At 35.0% G+C, this 20802-nt stretch overlaps 2 protein-coding genes across 2 annotated transcripts; one reads left to right on the top strand and one right to left on the bottom strand.

Moving 5' to 3' along the window:
• The first annotated feature begins 261 nt into the window (after nt 1-261).
• LOC130954529 (COP9 signalosome complex subunit 8) lies at nt 262-2550 on the top strand. Its single transcript, XM_057881279.1, has 5 exons — nt 262-484; nt 571-650; nt 998-1179; nt 1707-1814; nt 2189-2550. Exons 1-5 carry the CDS (start codon nt 401-403, stop codon nt 2326-2328), a joined length of 594 nt encoding a protein of 197 aa, XP_057737262.1. The 5' UTR covers nt 262-400; the 3' UTR covers nt 2329-2550.
• A 4967-nt stretch (nt 2551-7517) lies between these two features.
• Nucleotides 7518-9830, bottom strand: LOC130956464 (uncharacterized). The gene is made up of 2 exons (XM_057883511.1): nt 9632-9830; nt 7518-9116 (listed from the first exon to the last, which is right to left on the bottom strand). Exon 2 carries the CDS (start codon nt 8887-8889, stop codon nt 7720-7722), a length of 1170 nt encoding a protein of 389 aa, XP_057739494.1. The 5' UTR covers nt 8890-9116; nt 9632-9830; the 3' UTR covers nt 7518-7719.
• Nucleotides 9831-20802: the final 10972 nt, after the last annotated feature.

Genomic DNA, 20802 nt, shown 5'->3' with positions numbered 1-20802 from the left:
ACCTACCAAAAAATAAAATAAAACAAATATTCATATTGTATGGATTTTTTTTGTTTGGATAACTCCGAATCTCAAGTATTACGTGACAAACTTCGAATTCTTATCACCACTTGGATTACTAATGTTTACATTCGAATCTAGCATATTAAGAGACATAATAATGTATCATCTGTTAGATCCATTCCATATCGTACAAAAATTGAGAAACACTAAATATATTAGTATATATGTTGGGCCTTGTATTGGGCCTGATTTGGGAGCAATGCTCAATAGCTTAGCAAGGAGGTGTTAGCCACTCCAAAAAAAAAAAAAAGGTGTTAGCAGTTAGCAGGGATGATAGTGGAGCTGTAAAGCTGAGGAGGGAGTGAGTGAGTGAGTTGCAGAGAGAAAAAAGAGAGGCATGGATTTGTCGAGGGTGAGAGAGTTGTTGGAATCCAAATCGTACGACAAGGTAGCCGATATCTGCGACAATCTTATGCTTCAGGTATTTCCGATCATCCCTTTCTCTTTCTCTTTCTCTTTGTTTGATTTGCGTTGTTAGGGTTTTGATTTTGGTTCCTGAATGTTCAGGTTGCTTCCGACGGCATTGCTTATCACGACGACTGGCCCTACTCCATTCATCTTCTCGCTCACATTTATGTTCATGACATGTAATTCCATCATCTTCCTCGTTATTATTACTATTTTGAATGTTTTGATTAACGATCATATTATATGTCGGTGTAACTTTGGATGTGTTTCTCCAGATTCACAAGTTGGAAATAGTAGTTTCGCCTGAGCATCTGTTATCCGTTTTTACTTTTTTAGGGTTTTGTTTTTTGATTATATAGAAGATTTGAGCTGTAATCACTTTTTTGGAAGGTTGAAACACACGTACCCTTTATTTTTCTGGATTATTGCTTTTGAATTGTGTTGTTCTTTCAATTGCCATTTTGGTGAGAGCTTGGCTCGGTTGTGTTTCTTTGTTGTCCTGATATTTGTTGTTGTAATGTCACAGCAATAGTGCTCGCTTCCTTTGGAAATCGATACCTTCTTCAGTCAAAGAAGGCCAGCCTGAAGTCACCGCAGTATGGAAAATTGGTCAACGCCTTTGGTTACGCGACTATGCTGGAGTGCACGAGGCAATCCGTGGCTATGAATGGAGCCAGGACCTCCAAGGACTAGTTGCTGCTTTCTCAGGCAAGCTTTTACTACTATCTTTCCCCTCTTTGTAATAGAGTATCTGAATTATCTTGAAACTCTTGTATTTTCACTACAATAAGGGCTTAATTCTATTCAGATTTGGATTTCTTCTTCACAATCTATGTATTTAAATACTAAATAGTGGCTGTGATTGAAGCTGTTATCATGATCATATTCTCTTGTACTATGGAATGCTAGATGCATTTTTGTTATAGCATTACTTGTTAAATTGCTGAATGTGTCAGTATTATATTCCCGTCATCAAGCAACTAATTTGGTCATTTTTTGTGTGGGAAAATCAATTAAAGGGAGGATTTGTTATTCATTAGTCATTCTATCTTTATCAAGTACTATTGGTTGATGAAGCATCATCAGTTATATTTAATTATTTACATATGCCTTTAGTATATCATGAGAAATTGATTGGCTAATGTTAGCATTAGTACAATTGAAACAAAATTGATTTTGGTTTAATCTTGTTAACACCAAAGAAGTATACATTAACTACCAATCATTATTTGCAGAACTTTACACAAAGAAGATGTTTCAGCTGCTTCTCTCTGCTTATTCAACAATAAGCATTCAAGATACTGCTTCATTTTTGGGAATGAATGAGGATGATGCTACAAACTGTAAGTATTTTGTGTATATTTTGATTAAATTACAAGTCTACTTTTTAGTGCCAATGCTTCTGAATCAATTTGGTTGGTTGACCTTCTCAAACTGTTTACTACTTTACTTAAACAAACACAAGTTGTAGGTAGGCTATATGATATTAGAACTATCAACAATGTGGTTGAAGTCCATGACAAAAAAAATTATTACATATATTGATTAGTTTTACTGCTAAGGATGGACATGATAATTTGCTTATCATAATCGATGAGCTATCCATGAAACATGAAGTTTAGCTGGCTTTTCTATGTTCTATCAGCTATTTCTTCTTCCCTACTCTATTATTATTGTTGAGTTTCCCCCCTCTCATTTTCTGGTTATAAAATTGCAGATGTATTACAGCATGGTTGGACTGTGGACCCTGCATCGGAAATGTTTACTGTGAAGAAGCAACCTATTGTGACAGAGCAGAAACTTGATCCTAGTAAATTACAGCGGCTGACAGAATATGTCTTCCATCTAGAGCATTGAAGCCTTTAATCTTGTGAAGAAATAGAAGATAGAAAATTACTACATATCTTATTTTATCAACGCAGTTCTCGATTTAACCGATCATAGGTGTTTTTCTCGAATGTAAAGATCTTGTCGATAATTTTGGTGAACAAGGTTGAACATGTACACTATTATTCATCGATAGGAATTTTTCAAGAACCGCCTTTTTTTTTTAAGAATAAGAATGGTTCATATTAGACATGCTCTTGAATTGAAATCGAGGGACCGTAAATTAAATCCAGGCAAAATTAGACCGTTTTTCATAGCAGGTTAATGCTAATAATATTCATTTTGCTACTATTGTTTGGATTCCTACCCTTTTTTCCATTTTGGACGGAATATTCATACTTCACGTTAAAGAACTGAGACATTATTTGGTAAAATTAACAACGGAGCATAATTACATTGACATTATTGATTTGGCTGACATATAGTCTGCATTTGGAGATGTAAATTCATCACGGTTTATGTAGACCGATACATACACCGTGTTTGCAATTGAGGTTCAAATTACGCGAACTTTATCGTTTCTTCTAATGCTAGAATATCCTCGAAAATCAGTCTATAACCCGAAGAAGAAAGAGAAGACAACCAAGAGAACCAAGGCTGGCTCTTTAAATTTCTCAATTCGACAGTAGGGAGTAGGGACCGTAAAAACCACAACCTTATATGCAGTGCCCAAATTTTGTTTGACTAAATACTCCTCATTCATACTCTGATCTGCAAGAAGAAATTAGGCTAACTAACAATATTGGGTTGATAATATGTTTATTATATATCATATCTACACAAGTTCCACGAAACTTATAATCTAATATAGCAACGACGATTATGAACATTTTAACGGAAAATTGTAGTCCATGTAACCTATAGCATAATAGAAACTAGTCAAAATACATTAATAATGTAACTTTATAAACATGATGTTGTTGTTGGCTTCAACCGCAGCTTCTGCAGGTACATAAACATGTGAAAGAGGCTGTGTAGTGCTATATAACTCATCAACGTAGCGATACCTCTTATTCCTTCTCCTTAAGCTTTCATCTTCTTCTATGTCCGCCAACACATCCTCTATTTCCATGCTGAAGGATGACACGGACACCTCATCAACCGCTTTCCATTCCTGCACGCTGTTGCCGTAGCTGCAGCTATTGTTGCTGCTGCTGCTATGGTGCTGTTGATCTTCTTCTTCTTCTTCTTCTTCTTCGGTGGTGGTGGTAGTGGTGATGGTGTGGTTCTTGATGTACGTGAGAATCCACGCTGCTTCAACTTGGGTTAGGGTACTATTGTTCCCCTTCTGGGTTTCGTTGTTTTCGCATTCCATTGACAAGAGAAGAGAGAGAAAGAGGACCACATATATCGTCTTCTCTTGCATATATAGGTAGGGTCTCTTCGCTACGCTTAATTACACTTATATTTCTCTAATATAATTATTTTTTTCTTTTGTTAGTTATTCTCTTTTACTTTTACTTTTTCTAATTCCTTATTCAATTTAATATAATAGAATGGAATACCATCCATGTACATAGGTCTCTCCATCAAAAATCAATGCTTTGTATGTTGGAGCCACACGTTAACGTGTTGCCTTCTAAACGTTCCCTTGGCGCAACTTATCTGACACTGAATTACTAATCCTTCGTTGATAAGGACTCTCTGTGGCTTCTTTATTAGAGTGAAGTACCAACCCGGTCCCTGTCCATTTTTAAGAATGACAACGTGACCCCTCAAAATAAAATCGATCCACTTCGGTCTCTGTCCCATGATTCCGTCACACAACGCGGTCCTTGTGGGTATTTTTCCGTCAACTCTGAACGGAAAATGCTGACGTGTCACGTTCAGAAATGGACAGGGGTCTAATTGTCTCTAAATTTAAATTGGTTAGGGGTTTATTTGTCTTTATAATTTTTTAAACAATATTTTTTTAGATTTTTTTTATTTATTGTATTAATATTTTTTCAATAAATTATTAAATATATGGTATAATAAGTACAAACTAATTAATAAATTATTCAAATTTAAAAATATCATTTATTATGAAACTAAATAAACTATTCTCAAATATAATTTTTAAATACATAAATAATAAACATTAAAATTCAGTTAATACATTAATAATAATACTCTATGATATACTATTAGTATTATGATCTAGATAATTTTTTACAATAAAATGAAAACTAATGAACACATTACTTGATATATAGTAAAATATTTTTGAGTAATAACAAATTTAATTTTTTATCTCTTTAAACTAAATTAATAATTTTATTTAATATCTTTGTACTAAAATACATTATGAACAAGCTACTAATACTAAATGAAATAATTAAAATATAACCTTTAATGAAATAATTAAATACTAATTGAAATAATTCTATTTTTTATCTCTTTAATTGAATTTTAATATACTTAAAATTTTAATTAATCTATATTATTCTTATTGATAAATCTTTATCAATCTATAACCTTATGATCATATGTATTATTAATAGATTAATAATATTATTGATACCTTAAATTTGTTGAGTTTATAAATGGTCTCCATCATATATATATATATATATATATATATATATATATATATATATATTACTTCATTTAGTATTAGTAGTTTACTCATAGTGTATTTTAGTATAAAGATATCAAATAGATTATTAATTTAGTTTAAAGAGATAAAAAAATAAATTTGTTATTACTAAAAAATATTTTACTATATATCAAGTAATGTGTTCATTAGTTTTCATTTTATTGTAAAAAATTATCTAGATCATAATACTAATAGTATATCATAGAGTATTATTATTAATGTATTAACTGAATTTTAATGTTTATTATTTATGTATTTAAAAATTATATTTGAGAATGATTTATTTAGTTTCATAATAAATGATATTTTTAAATTTGAATAATTTATTAATTAGTTTGTACTTATTATACCATATATTTAATAATTTATTGAAAAAAAATATTAATACAATAAATAAAAAAATTAAAAAATATTGTTTAAAAAATTATAAGGACAAATAAACCCCTAACCAATTTAAATTTAGAGACAATTAGACCCCTGTCCATTTCTAAACGTGACACGTCAGCATTTTCCGTTCAGAGTTGACGGAAAAATACCCACAGGGACCGCGTTGTGTGACGGAATCATGAGACAGGGACCGAAGTGGATCGATTTTATTTTGAGGGGTCGCGTTGTCATTCTTGAAAACGGACAGGGGCCGGATTGGTACTTTACTCTCTTTATTAAGGATACCAAAATACAAATATTCATTCGTTTTATATACCGATAATAGAATAAAAGAACTATTTTTCGTCTCCTTCTTATCCCTATTAATTTGTTTGGGTCTAGTCATGTGCTTTTGGTCCAGGATTCAGGATTCTTTAAGTCTCTGCTGTGAGCTAGTGACCAATATTAGCCAACGAGAGAGACAGGTTATAATTTTGATTTTTTCTATTCCATACTGTCTTTAGGAGATAGTTCCAACAAAAAATTTCCCATGAAAATTTAGCATTTTTTTGCCTATGTATTTTTTATGTATAATTAACATATAAAATAAATTGTTACTTCTACTCATAAAAATTTAAATATGATAGATTAGGAATAAATAAGTAAGTTTGTACTTACAAAAAATGAATAAATTATTAACGTTCTACCAATAAAAATTTTAGAGTTCCAATAAATCTACTTATATTTACAAGAAAACTATTTTTTATAAGTATAAAGTCAATTTTATTCATTCAAAAATTAAATTTTCTAGCATTTTAAATTACATGAAAAAAAATGGTAATTTATTCGTGTTTAAATAAAAAACCAAACTATTAATGATCGATCTATAGCCAGCTATTATACTTGTAATTGTTTTACAATCCGTACCGAAATAAATTTAAAACTCAATCTTTTATAATATTTCAGTTAACAGTTGATATTTTCAGCATCACATTACAATGATCCATTCGTGTAAGTAAGTTATAAGTAACATTCCAATAATTCAATGCTTTGAACTATTCAAATCTTGGGGTTTATTTTCTAAAGAAAAAAAGACAGGCACAATTTGTTGTGTTGAGACTTTAAAATTAACACTTAATACTTATTATTTGGAACACTCAATAATTGATGTAGGCATATACGTACTCTTTCTAGTTTCTACTTTCATAAAAACAAGGAGCCAGACCCTGGTACTATACTCGAATATATATACATATATAGCAAAAAGATAATGTTTTTCCCACTCCATCATCTTTGAATCCTTCTTTGTTAGTAATGCTTATGCCAACAAGTAAAGGGAAGGTACTTCCACGCAATAGATATGTAATTAATTGGAAGGAGGAGGAGAAAATCATAACAAACCAGGCTTATGCATCATGTATGATATATAATAAGGATTTTATTGCATAATATTATAACAAAGAAGAGAGCAAGCTTCCTGAATAAGGTTTTCCACAATGAACTTTTATGGACAAGCCATGTGCTGGGGCTTGGAAGAAGGAACGATGTCAAATTTAAGGGAAAGAGGAGGAATGGCAAAGTTACTAGTTACTACTGTTTTGAACCATTTTCTTTCTTTGATGAAAGAAGGAGGCTTAGCCATCTAAAATTGGTTCATGGATTAATGTGGACCACATCTGTTTTGTCCTTCTTCAAACAGGAATAGAAACTTCTCTAACCTTATCAAGCAGGTAACCAAGTCAACCTCTTCCAAATACAGCACTTGCCACTCATTAGAAAAAGTTGTGGACATAGTGTTTAGTAATATATGCTATTGTATCTGAACACCTATTATTTATCTACATTCATTTTCTCCCTAGCTTGGAGTATCATTCAAAGTGTGATCAGTGATTACATTATTATTCTGTATGTGCTTAATGATCCTGATTGCATCCATTATTGGTTCCTATTGTGGGCCAAAATAATTCAGTTCTTGACAGCTACATAAGCCTAAGACTGACTAAATAATTTTCATCTGAAAGTTTCCAAATGAAAAGTCATTCCACACACTTTTCTGTGATGAACACAGAGATGAAATAGCAGTCTCACGTGACAAGAGCTGTTCTTAGAGTAGACAATGATGTACCACTTGAAAATGCTACATCAGAGAACTTAATAACTATGATAATAAATTAATAATGATAGTGGTAATCAATTTTCCATGTATTGAGCAAGTAAGATTATTCATTGACAGCAAGCATGTCACAATTACAAGTTTACAACATATTTCTTCAGTTGGGATGATCTTAACAAACAACTACCACTGGAATTTACAAGTGTAAGTGCTACAAAAATGAATGTTTCTAGGGAAAGAAACAAAGAAACAGAGAGAAGAAACACAAAAGTTGCATGGAAGGTCACTCACTCTGTGCAAGATTCTAGGAAGCGTAACACTGCATGATGCGAGGCTGATCAGCATTATCCATGGGACCACTCCCTTCTAAGTCACAATTTCTGGTGATGTTTTCGTCTAATAACGTATTCTTCGGCATTTCTACTACTCCTTCCAATTCACCACCCCAACTTTCCGTAACCGAAACACTAGGTTTCTCTTCAATCGGCGCGTCTGAAAACCCCTCCGGTGGATATATCGGAGTCGCAGCCACCGGCGTCATGACGGGAGCAATATCAAGACTCGTAGGAGAATCAGCTGCAGGTCCGGGAAGTGGAGCATTAATCCTTCCCATTACTGGAGAAGTAGGCGGAGGAGCTCGCCTGCTGACGGCGTTGGGTGCAGGCGCTGGAACTTCAACCGGAGGATGATGTCGCCGCTGGTCCGTGACGTTGAACGAAATCCCCTTCGGCACCGGACGCGCAGGAGGAGAATTAGGAGCAAGAAACGTTCTTTTGTCCGGCCTGTTAGGATTATTTCTCCACCGGCGACCGGCGGAAGCAACCGGAGGAACCCCCACGGGCCCCCGTTCCAGAGAAGGAGGTACCACCGGCGGCGGAGAAGGGGGAACAGAGGAAACACCAGAGACAGCGTTCGATCGGAGGCTTAGGATCCCGGAGAGGCCGTGAACGGCGACGTATCGGCCGTAAAAGAGGCCGGGGAAGGCGATCTCAACGCCGCCGACGGAGATGCCGAAGGCATAGGCGGGGCTGCGGGTGACCTCGAGGCGGCGCTTGGAGAGGAGAGTGGGGAGGCCGTAGCCTTCAGGGAGGCGGCGGAGCTCGGTGACGGAGAGGCGGCGAGGTACGACGTGGAATCGGAGTGTATCTGTGTAAGATGACGCCGTTTGCGTCATATCGAGGGCAAAAAGGGAAGCATCGGTTGGCGCGAAAAACGTGAAGGTGTTGCGCGCATTGCTGTTAGTTCTTGTGCTGTTTCCTTCTTCTTCTTCTTCTTCTTGCCTTCTCTGATTCTCGTAAGCAAAAATGTCGAATTGCAGATCAGAGGTCACGATTGCGTTGCAGAAGAGGTCGTACCCTCGCTCCCGTAGACTCTCCAGCATTGAATCGAACTCTATGCTCGGAATGCAGCTCACGGCGTTCATCAGCAAGGTTACGATGCACATCACGGTGAATGGACGGAGGGTCCACGCCATTGACGGAGATTCTCCAAGATTCTTCTCAAGAGTCAAGAATACCAATGCTTTGGTGCTCGTTGCTTTCGCGGCTTTTTTTTTTCCTTTAACGTTTAGAAATGAAAATTCGCTCTCGATCTCCGGACTGCTTTTATCACCAAATTGCCATACACCTTACAGCCCAAGGCCCAATAGGCCCGTTTAAGGGTGATGGTTTTCTACATTGTCCATAAAGAAGTAACCAAATCCTGACCCAAAAATAAAAAGAATTAACCAAAAACTGAAAAGACGAGAAATGTAAAAAAAAAAAAAAAAAGTACAGCAATTATTCCAATAAATAATTGGTGGTCGATTTTACATTTTTACTCTACAAATAAATTGAGTGGATAAGGACATTTTATATACGATCAAAATGAGTTGGAGAAGTAACAGTATGCCTAAATCTTTCGATCCCATAATATATGCGCCCTTGTATTATCACTTTCTCACGGGAAGTCGGCAACATTGGTACTTTTCAAACAGTTTTTTAAAAAACAATAATTAAATAGCAAGAGAGAGTGACATTTCAAGCAGGGCATTGAATTTAGGTGGATCTTGTAAAATATGTAAGCTAGATTTTATTGTTGTACTTGTTAAAAAAGTTGTTATGATCCGATCCTAACCAAAAGTGTATGTGGACATTTGTGTTGTTTATATATGATATATGATTGAAAACGTTAGGGCATTTGTTTTGACATAAAGTTTTATGCGCGCTAAGACATACAGTTCCTAGAATCAGCTACGGATTCTTGACGAAAGTAAAATTGGGCCCCTCAGCAAACGTGAGAACCAAAGAAACTAGAAAGTATTAAGCAAAATTGGAATCAGCGGTAGAATATGCTTCCTCAAAAGATTCGAATCCGGAGTAAGTTCAGGAGGTTATAGAATCTATACTAGAGGTGGTGTGTGGTGTGTATGTACGAGTGACTGAAAGGGTGCTATACGCACATATTGATTTGCTTTGCTTAAACATAGAAGTATTGGTGTAATGAAAAGGAATTGGAGGAAGCAGAAAACAAGAAGAGTTAAACTGTAACAATGAAAAAGACTAATGCAAAAGGACAAGAAATGGAATGTGATTATATTGCCGTAATTGGACGGCTTCACTATTCAACACACATATGTCAATTTTGTCAACAAAACGACAATATACAAGCTGCAATCCTTTTGAAATACCGCTACGAGAAACTATAGTCTATAACAAAAGATTATAATATAAGGTGAATTTTATTGTAATTGTTATTTGGTGTTTAAGTTTTGTCTAATTTATTATTTATAATAAATTTAAATATTTTTATTTTTATATATTTTTTAATTTAATATTAATTTTTAATTCTTTTTAAACTATTTTTTAAATACTATAATAATTATCATAATATAATATATAAAAAATTATTTATATACTAAAATTAGTTATTATATATTTTTATATAAATATATATAATTTAATTTATTTTAAATATATTTTATATTTAATAAATATTATATATTAATAATTAATTTTAATAGTTAATTTCAACGTAAACATAACATAACATAACATGGTTGTATAATATGCTGCCACTTACATTAATGTAGTGTTGAGACCAATATCATGAATCATGTTCTGATTTGGGAGGGCAATCACTTTAGAAGCGCGTTCTTTTGTGTCCGGACGGCACGGCCCAAACGGGTAAAATGGAAACCTTACGTGTGAAAGGAACCCATATTGTGACATATTAGAGAATCATTAAGAATTTGTTATTTTTTTATTATTAATTAATTATTAATATTTATAAATAAAAAATAAAATAAATTATTAAATTGAAAAATTAAATTTAAAATTGTTTATATCCTGACTCAAATTATAAGTTAGACCCAAAAAGTGTACAAAAACTCAAAAGATATTCATTGTACAACCGACTTCTTAAGAGATCGGATAATAGCATTACAGATGACAACTTTTTTGAAGGAGTTGTAACTTCTCTTAATATTTCTCACCCACCTCTAGAAGAGAGATATCAATAACCCTAAGATAAAGGGACGATTATCCACTACCAGAAGTGGAACTATTCCAACGGTGGTTATTGGCTCATTCCCTATAAATACTCTGGCACACTCAGGTATACTCAAGTTTCAATATATAAAAAACTTGTTTAACCCCTTGCTGACTTAGGCATTGGAGTGTCTTGTAGGTACCACTCTCCACCTTTTCAAACACACAACTCGGATGGCAGTTCTCTAACACAAGACAAGTCGGAGACCACTGAACGCTTGGGCCTTGCATACAAGCCCAAACATCATCCAGTTTCAGGTAACTCTCGACACATTGGCACCGTTACCGGAAACCTGGGATCCAACACTCCATGGCAGGCGGTCAGTATGAAGATGGACGTACAATGTCTGAATCAGATCAAAAATACCAAGACATGGTCAACAACGACCAAGCTCTAGTGATACCTCCTTCAAGAACGGAGGAACCACATGGTGAAGGCCCTTCTGGTAACCACACTAGAGGAGAATCCCATCCGAGGTTTGTCTCCCCAAAGGGGAAGAACAACCTCATAGCACCAACTTCATGGGATTACTGCATGGGCATTATGGTCGACTTGAACAATTAGAGCAAAATTTAGAGCGACAACGCGAAGTAGAGAAGAGCCTGGGGAAGTAGATCAAACGGCAAGAGAGCTAGAAGAAAAGCTCTCAAAGCTGGAATCCAACCTTTGAAATAAGAATTCTCGTACGGCTCTAGAAGATTCCCCGTTGGGGGGGGGGGGGAGATGATCCTTTCACTGAGGATATCCAGTAGGCAAGAATTCTTAGAAACTTTAAAAGTTCCAACATGAATCTATACGATGGAACAACCAACCCGAAGCACCACCTCAACAATTTCAAAAGTCATATATATTTGGCCGATGCCTCAGACCGAAACGAGCTAAAGTGGACGAAGAACAAGTACAAGTCTTGCTAGAAGCTGGATTTATCAGGGAAGTCAAGTATCCAACATAGTTGGCAAATGTGGTGCTGGTAAAAAAGCAAAATGGGAAGTGGAGGATGTGTCGACTATACCGACCTCAATAAAGCCTACCCAAAAGATCCATATCCCCTACCAAATATCGATACTTTGGTAGAATATTTTGGTATTCAAAGAGCATTAAATAGTAAATTAAGAATTTCAGAAAGCAAGAAGCAATGAGTTGGGAATATGGAGAAAACAGTTAAGGTTTCAGAGTTATCTATTTTTTCGGATTAACTTTTCTTACTAACTAATTTAATTATGCAGGATTTAATTCATAGCAAACTATATGTGACTAGGCCCTAATTCCTTAGACCTTCCTAATCTCCTCTAAAATTCATTAACTGTCAATTTCTTGGTCAATTAATTCCAATTAGAAGGTGATGATCAAATTCCAGTTTATATGCCACAAGAATCATAATTATCCACAAATAAAGGGATTATATGTCACGTATCCCGTTAAATACAAACAATTAGAAATTCAGGATAATATATTTTCAAGCTGTTGTTCAAGTAAAGAGCTTTTCCAAGTTTTACAAGAACTCAATTAGAACATGAGTCATACTTCAGTTCCACCCAAATTCCTAAAATAAAGAACGAAAACAATTATTGAAATATAAATCAAAACATGAATTAAATTAGAAAGAGCAAACGAATCAATCCATACAAATAGACAGAGCTCCTAACCTTAACAATGAAGGATTAGTTGCTCATGGTTCAGAGAAAAAAACTAGGATTGTCATCAAATGTATAGAGTTCTAATCTGATGGCATGTAAATTCCTATTTATAACTAATCCTCATAAATTTAAAATCTAATTATCTAAAATTAAAAATAACATATTTTTCTATTTTAAAAATTAAATTTGAATTTAAATCAGAATTAACTAACTACTCCGCGTCTTTTAACGCAGGGACCACTTGGCTTCACTGGATTCGCACCTAACTTGGGTGCTAAAATGGGGCCCAGAAATCACCCCCAGTGTTTTCTACGTTTTTTGCACATGGCACATGTCACGTGTACGCGTCAGTCACGCGTACGCGTCGCTGGTCTTCTTCGCAAGTCACGCGGACGCATTGGTCACGCGCACGCGTCGCTGTGAAATTCTTCAAATCACGCGTACGCGTCAGTCACGCGCACGCATCACCATGGAAAGCTCCAAATCACGCGCACACGTCAGTCACGCGTACGCGTCGCTCCTCGCTGCCATCTTCTTTGATTCTTGTGCTGTAGAAACTCCACCAAATCCAACCGCATACTACCTAAAATAAACAAAATTACAAAAGACTCAAAGTAGCATCCATATTGGCTAAAAGATAATTAATTCTTTATTAAACTCAATAAATTAGATGCAAATTCACTAAGAAAAGATAGGAAAGATGCTCATGCATCAACAGTCATGTGTTGTTAACATGTTTGCCTTTTCACGGATGTGTCTTCTATTTGGATGTGTCTTATTAACTATAGATGTGTCTTCCATATTTTCCTTGGATTTGTCTAAGTATATATAGATGTGTCTTCTGCCATAGATGTCTTATAAGAATGTGTCTTTTTTGTGTTTGCATGTAATCACATATGTGTCTTCCATGTTCCTGCCTAATTTCATCGTGACTTCTTCAGAGTTATCTTAGTATGAATGTATCTTATACTTGTTAATTTTATTTTTTTAGTTACGATAGCATGAAGGCTTCAATGATGTCTTAATTGATTTGTTATGAGGCATAACTCACACCTTTTTGGGATAGTAATCGTATGATCAAACTTTACAGACTTGAAACTGTATGATCATATTAGTAGATCAAAAAACTCAATAAATAATGATATATCCTCAGCTTAACTATTTCAATTAAATAAAAAACCTGAATACTTTGTCAAAAGATAAGTGGAAAAAACTTAATACTAACAAAGGCAAGTGTCCATACAAAAGTAATTTAATTATGTCGAAATGAGTGTAACAAAGAAAAGAACCCGCCATGTCCCTCTGATTTGTTCGCTCTCACAGTAGAACCCACCACTATGTTTGGATTGATTGCTCCATCATTTTCCTAAAAAGCACAAACATACATATACAAGAAGTGAATAACAGTTTCAACTTTATCCATCAAGTCATGTTAATAAGTGGTAAGAAACTAACGAACTGGTAGATACATACCGGAGGTGGATTATTCTTCTTTCTTCGCATAGATCTCTTAATGGAGGTGTCCAGTTTAGACCCAAGCCTCTTCAATCTTGGTCGACCCTTTGTTGTGACCTTTGAGGAACCTTGAATGTCAGATGCACCAAGAGCTGGGTCACATTGTGTCACCATGCTGTTCTGTGTAGTTGGAACATTTCTGTACCCCAAGTTCGTATAATTATCGAACAACTTGGCCCTTAACTCATCAAGACTCGAATGTAGCATGGCCGCCTCTTCTTCATATTTCACGAATTCCTGTGCAACATTAAAGAAGTGCGAATATAGTCCTCTAAATAAGTTGTGGCTTTCATCTGGTCGCTTCTCGTCATGGCTACTCTTGATGAAAGTGTGTTTGCGTTGTACATTCTTACTCCATCGAGGGAGAATATAGCAAGATGGTACTTTGTCTACTCTGTAATAAAAGTAAACAGCAAGACAGTGACAACAAAGAATACCTCTTGATGCAAACATGTTACACTCGCACCGAATCGTGTGTGTCAATGGGTCAAACTCGACATTGTTCATCCAAGACCTAGGTTCCCCATATAATAGATATTGCTCTTTCACATTCACAAGAAACAAATCACCCTCTTAAGTCCCACCACGGACTATACAATCCCTTTTTTTCCTGAATTCCTATTGTGCTTTCCTAAACTTATAGGTTGTGTACTCACGCTGAAATTGTCTTTCAATTGTAGAACTCGATGAACAGGGGAAAACTCCTTTAGAGTCTGCAACATCATCCTCCAGTTTCTTTTGCTCCTTGTTCCCAAGCACGTTGTCATACTCATGCACGAACTGAACCAGTCTACTCTTGCAATGCAAGTAACCACCGAAAAAGACGTGCATACTTTCACTCCATTGAGTACTTCTCATACCAGCCCAAAATTCATCTTGAAAATAGATTGGAACCCACATTCGACGTTCTTCATAAAGGTCTACAAAACCAACAGAAAAAAAGTAATAATTACCATCATGAACAATTAGCTGCATCACAACACACAACTACAGACTTAGTAAACTAAGTATTTTCAAGACAGAGCTTGCATAACAAACCTACTATAAAAGAAGAATATAAGAGCATAATATAGAACGAACCTGATAGCAATCTGTTTTGCTCTAAGTTAAACTCAGCAATGAATGCAGACCAATCCTTCTCGAAAGATTCCATAGACCTGGCATTCCAAACAGTGCCATGCATTTTATCATCTATTTCTCTGTACCAAGCATATCCTCCGAGCTTATGTGGTATCTTCTTCATTATGTGTCATATGCACCATTGGTGGCGAGTATTTGGAAGGAAATTCCTAATAGCACCAAATATGGATTTGCACTGGTCCGTGATGATGGCCTGTGGGGGAGATCCCATGCACCTCAACCATTGCTTAAAGACCCACTCAAAGCTACGAATTTTCTCATATCCCAGCAGAGCACATCTGAGCAGAGTGGACTTGCCGTGATGGTTGACACCAACAAAAGATGCAAATGGAAGTCCGTGCCTGTAATAAATCCAGCCAAAATTAACAAAAGCATGTTAACTGTGAAAATCGTTAAACCTTTGAATAGAGGCAGAACACACTAACATACTTGTTTCTACTGTACGTTGTATCAAACGATACCACATCACCATAATATTCATAGGACGTCCTGCATCTTGCATCTACTCAGAGCGCACTTTTAAACTTGTTAGCTTTGTCTACATCAACTGCATAAAAGAAATTCAGGTTGATATCTTTCATTCACATGAAAGAGCTAATCATTTCCTTCACATATGCATTTCCGTCAGCACAGCGCAGATTGCTCGTAATGTAGTTCCTCACATCCTTTTCTGAGTAACCCAAATTCGACGAGCCACCAACCTTATTCGCCGGTGCGAGATAAGTCTTATTGGGCCGTATGCCAGTCTCATTATTGTTATGAATCAGACACTTTGCATGCATGGTCAGTTCCCTGTACTCAGTGTAATGCACAGTTTGCTTGGCAGAACATGGGTGGGTGTGCTTCAGTTCTAGTTTAGACACCATCCAATTATCCATCTGCCTATCAAGCATCACGTACATCCTTGCTTTGCATCCGGCTGTTGTTATTCTCTTTACCCGAGTTGCTGCCTTCACTCCAGACTCCCGATAACCTTCACGATACAGTGTAACGATTGGTTAGTGGGTATCTTTAAATCCTTCCTAGTCTTGTCAAAGTTGGTATTCCTAATCCTAGTCACGAAGCTAACTTTCTTTGCATAATTAGAATAAAACTCTTGTGCCCGCTGCAAGGAAACAAACCTCAATCATACGTACGAGATTTCCTCTATTAGAATTCCAGTGTGATCGGATAACTACAAATTCATTCAAAAAAAATATCATTCAACACAAAAAGTACTCAACTAATTAAAATAAAAAATACACCACTTCTTTATTCAGCAAAATAAAGAATATTTCACACCTCATGATTCACTACTATTGCATCGTCGTCTACTTGAATAACGTTTACAGATTCTTTCCCCTGAAATTGATAACCGAGTACATATCAACAAAAGACATATCCATCCACTGTTCGACACTCACAAGAACTCTTCCAACAACCACTTATCCATTGATGTCACCAACTAATAAACAATCGAAACTAAACTGGTGTAGAACAAACATTAATTAAAGTTGCCAACATCAATTAAACATGGTGACCAAACAGAATAATAAACCACATGAAACTATAGCACCATTCTAGCATAGTTGAAAGAAAGATTATCCACACCATTCCTAATTAAACAAATAAAATCACAATCCTTCCAACAAAGCTTATCACTACCAACAACAAACTAAAAAACAAGTTACAAATAAACATAACCAACTATATTACTACCACACAAATTACCTCGTCCACATGTATGTCATCTTCACTAAGCGACAGAACATTAACGTCGCAAGAATTATAATGATCACTATCATCATATGCAGTGTCGTACGATACTTCTTCACAAATTGCTTGGTCCATCGATATTATGTGGTACTCTTGCATTCAATGAAGACACATATACCTTACCAAAGATAGTCGAGGAGAAGAAGGTTGCGTGACACATTCAAACACTCACGTCGCAATTCTCTTCCACAGGAATGGTGGTCGGTCCACCTGACTTCAATGGAGACACATATACCTTACCTAATATGGTTGAGGAGAAGATGGTTGCGTGACACCCTGTACCACTGATGTCACACTTGTCTTCAAGGGGCCTGGTGGTGCGACAAAGTGGAATCCGAGTGAGGGCACAATCACCGTATAAGGGTAATGACGGCGTGCCAGTGACCTGAACAGTACCACGAAGGAGAAGTGGGATCCGGATGTAGGTGCAGTCACCGTTGAAGGGTAATGTCGGCGTCCCAGTGCCTTGAAAAGTTCTAGGAAGGATAAGTGGGCTCCGGGTGAAGGCGCAGTCACCGTCGATGGAACAAATGGCGGTGTCCCGGTGAATTGAAAAGCACTACGACAGAGACGCTTCCAGTGAGAAGAATGAGGATTAGGTTTGCGTGACGGTGTGTCCTGCTGTGTTCGTTATTGGCGTAAAAGTCTCATGTTACGTTAGTATGTTTACCACTCCTTGTTATTTCAAATTGCATTGTATTGGACCCGCTAAATTCCTAATTGACATAACATTATATTTAATTAATTTTAATTAGTCTTGGTAATAATTGGCAGATACAACTCTTAATACCCTATACTTTTTTAAATAGAAAACTAACTTCATTATATTCTACTCACAAGCTTAATTAAGTAAATAATTCATGACTTAAATTTAACATGATGTGGTTACTAAAAAAAAAAACAAAAAAAAAAGTGATTTATGCCCACATTATATGAGATTTTTATTAAATTTTGATCAACTTAGTTAAATTTAATTGATAAAAACATTTAAAGATATATGAAGATCATATATATAAATTCTTAAATTCACATTTTATTACTCTTAACTTATTAAAAACAGTTGTTATAAATCTTTTTCTAAATACAGATACCTTTTTTTATTTAATTTCAGAATACCGAAATAAAAAGACATAGAAATAATCTTAAATACGTAACAAAATTCGAAACTCAAAAAAATCTGAAAAAACAAAAAATCCTAAATAAAATTAAACTCTAAATCCTAATTTAATTAATAATTTGATAAAATATCTAACAAAATCTTAAACTTACAAAAAAATCTAAAAAACATTAAAACTACTATACCATATCTTAATCACAAAGTTCATTATACTAATTTAATCAATAATTTCAAACACAACTTAACCAAAAAATACTAAACTCACATAAAAATCTTTAAAAAATATTCTAAAATTATCTGTGGCGTAGTGACAACGACGATCAATGTCACTATCGTCGACAACAATGACTACGGATGCGAATAGCAGCTGCGTTTCCAATGACTTCAGCAGTGATCAACAGCTCCAGCGGTGGTGGCGGCAGGAATAACAACGTCTCCATTGGATGGCGGTGACGCCAGTGGCTTTAGTGGCGACGAGAGACCAGAGAGGAGAGAGAGAATGAGTTCGAAGAAGTGAGGAGAAGGGCGTTCGTATTTGAAATTAATCCCAATATTACCGTCAGATTTATCGATGGAACCTTCTAATAGAAAATTGTTTAAATGCAGCATTTCACTAAAGTGAGTTACTGTTTACGAAATTCGAATAAATCTGTCGGTATTTTTGGCGGAAAAAAATTAATATGTCATGCCACTTCTCATCGTTGGATTTATAATCGGAATATTAAATTCAATGATAAATAATTCGGAAATCCAAATATAACTTATATTCAATGCAAAAATCGACGCTAAATCTAATCATAATAAATAGGGTTAAGTAGTATTTTCGTCTCTAAGGTCTGGAGTGAAAATCAAATTCGTCCTCCGACCTTTTTTTGTTATTAAAATCATCCTTAACACTACAAAACATTATAAAATCATCCTTTTGTTCATAAATAAAATTTTTTGGACAATTTTATCCTTTAAATAAAAATAAAAAATATTAAAAAAAATCACCCCACCCCACCCTTTATCACTACCTAAAACAGAAAAAAAAAAAATAAGAAAGCAAAAGACAAACGATTGTGGAAGTGGAACACGGCGGATATGTTATCGGGGGAGAAGGCAGCAGAGGAAGGGGAGAAGAGGGAGGGGGCAGCAACGACGATGTGGGGGATGTCGGAGTCGGAGAGGGAGTGGAATTTGAGGATGTTAGTGGTGGCTTGATGTAGTGGGATTTGTTGTGGAAGGTTCTGGAAGGAGTGTGGTAAGAAGTTGGAAATCATCGGGAGACCACGCTGTCGCGTCGTCATCGGGAAGGGGACCTCGCCGGCGCTACTTCTTCTTTTGTGACTGCCTCTGCTTCTTCTTCTGCTTCTTCTTCCATTTCTGCTTGAACTTTTGCTTCTGTTTGAGTTTATGCTTCTTCTTCTGTGATTTTTTAATTTTTTAATTTTTGTTGTTTTGCTATTTTTGGATCTGAAAACTAAAATTGTAGTTAGTGATTATTAAATTATTGTTTAATCTGAATTTTTTGTTGATTTATTTTAAAAAATATTGGAAAAGTCAGGAACTTGGTGTTTGGATCTTGCTAGTTTTGAAAGCAGATCTTTTTTTTTTCAATTGAATTCTGGTTTCCTAATTTGCAAGTGATGGAATGATCATGTTCTTAGATTGACCATACAAGCTTAATTTTTGTGAACATTTTTCCCCTAACCCATGTGCATTGTGATTGATTTACCTCTGTATTGGAGATTCGATTCCATTGAGGAGTGAGGGGTAGGGGGGTTTCGGGAGTGGGGTGAGGGGATGGGGTGGGTTTTGTTTTAATTTTTTAATATTATTTTTAATTATTTTTATTATATATTAATGGTAATTTGGTAAAAAATGACAATTTTATAACGTTTTATAACGTTGAGGATGATTTTAATAATAATAAAAAAATCGAGGACAATTTTAATTTTGGCCTTAGACCCTAAGAACGAAAACATTACTTAACTCTAATAAATACTGCTAAATTTAATGATAATTTCGATAGGATTCAACATTTTCTTTATAGTGTCAGTAGCATGATTGCTATTTTACTTTACTTAAACTATAATTCTTGCCCAGGGATGGATCTTTAATCTTTGTTGAAATAAATAAATGCGCCCAAACCTTAGCATTTTAGGTACGAATGATGAAGGAGCCTAAATTTTGCTTTTAAGTTGGCATTTGCCGAATGTGTTGTTTATTTGATACCTAACTCTGTCCAATAGGAGCACTTTTAATATGCTTTACATGAGAAAGGAAAATTTGCAGCATAAAAAACTTATGAAATTGAGTGAGAGGCGAAATTAAAGAAGATATAGGTAACGTAATGTTGTGGCTAAAATTTTTTTATATGAATAATTTTAATGTGAAATATAAAAATATTTTATTATTTTAGTATTTTATTGTGTTATGATAATAGTATAAAATATTATTAATGTTTTGTTAAAAAAATATTTTATCTTTAAATAATTTAGGTCATCTTTAAAGAATTTATCACTCATAATTTATTATATAAAAAAATTTAATGTTGTGTAGGAATATTATTAGTATTATTATTATGAATTCCGTTAGAGAATCAATAAAGTATTTGTACAATGTGTACAATAGGTTATTTATATGGTCCAATATAAGTTAAAAAATGAACATTTAGAGTAAAATACTACTAATTTCTCAAATACAATACACT

Source organism: Arachis stenosperma, chromosome 10, assembly GCF_014773155.1.
Source record: "Arachis stenosperma cultivar V10309 chromosome 10, arast.V10309.gnm1.PFL2, whole genome shotgun sequence".
NCBI classification, from domain to species: domain Eukaryota; kingdom Viridiplantae; phylum Streptophyta; class Magnoliopsida; order Fabales; family Fabaceae; genus Arachis; species Arachis stenosperma.
The sequence above is the reverse complement of the archived record's forward strand: the minus strand, read 5'-3'. Positions and strand labels throughout refer to the sequence as shown.

Excerpts from the sequence above, each read along its gene's own strand:
- LOC130954529 (XM_057881279.1), top strand. The coding sequence starts at position 401 with ATGGATTTGTCGAGGGTGAGAGAGTTGTTGGAATCCAAATCGTACGAC. Across the intron at positions 485-570 it reads GCGACAATCTTATGCTTCAG|GTTGCTTCCGACGGCATTGC; the intron begins GTATTTCCGATC and ends CTGAATGTTCAG. Across the intron at positions 1,815-2,188 it reads TGAGGATGATGCTACAAACT|ATGTATTACAGCATGGTTGG; the intron begins GTAAGTATTTTG and ends ATAAAATTGCAG.
- LOC130956464 (XM_057883511.1), bottom strand. The coding sequence starts at position 8,889 with ATGGCGTGGACCCTCCGTCCATTCACCGTGATGTGCATCGTAACCTTG.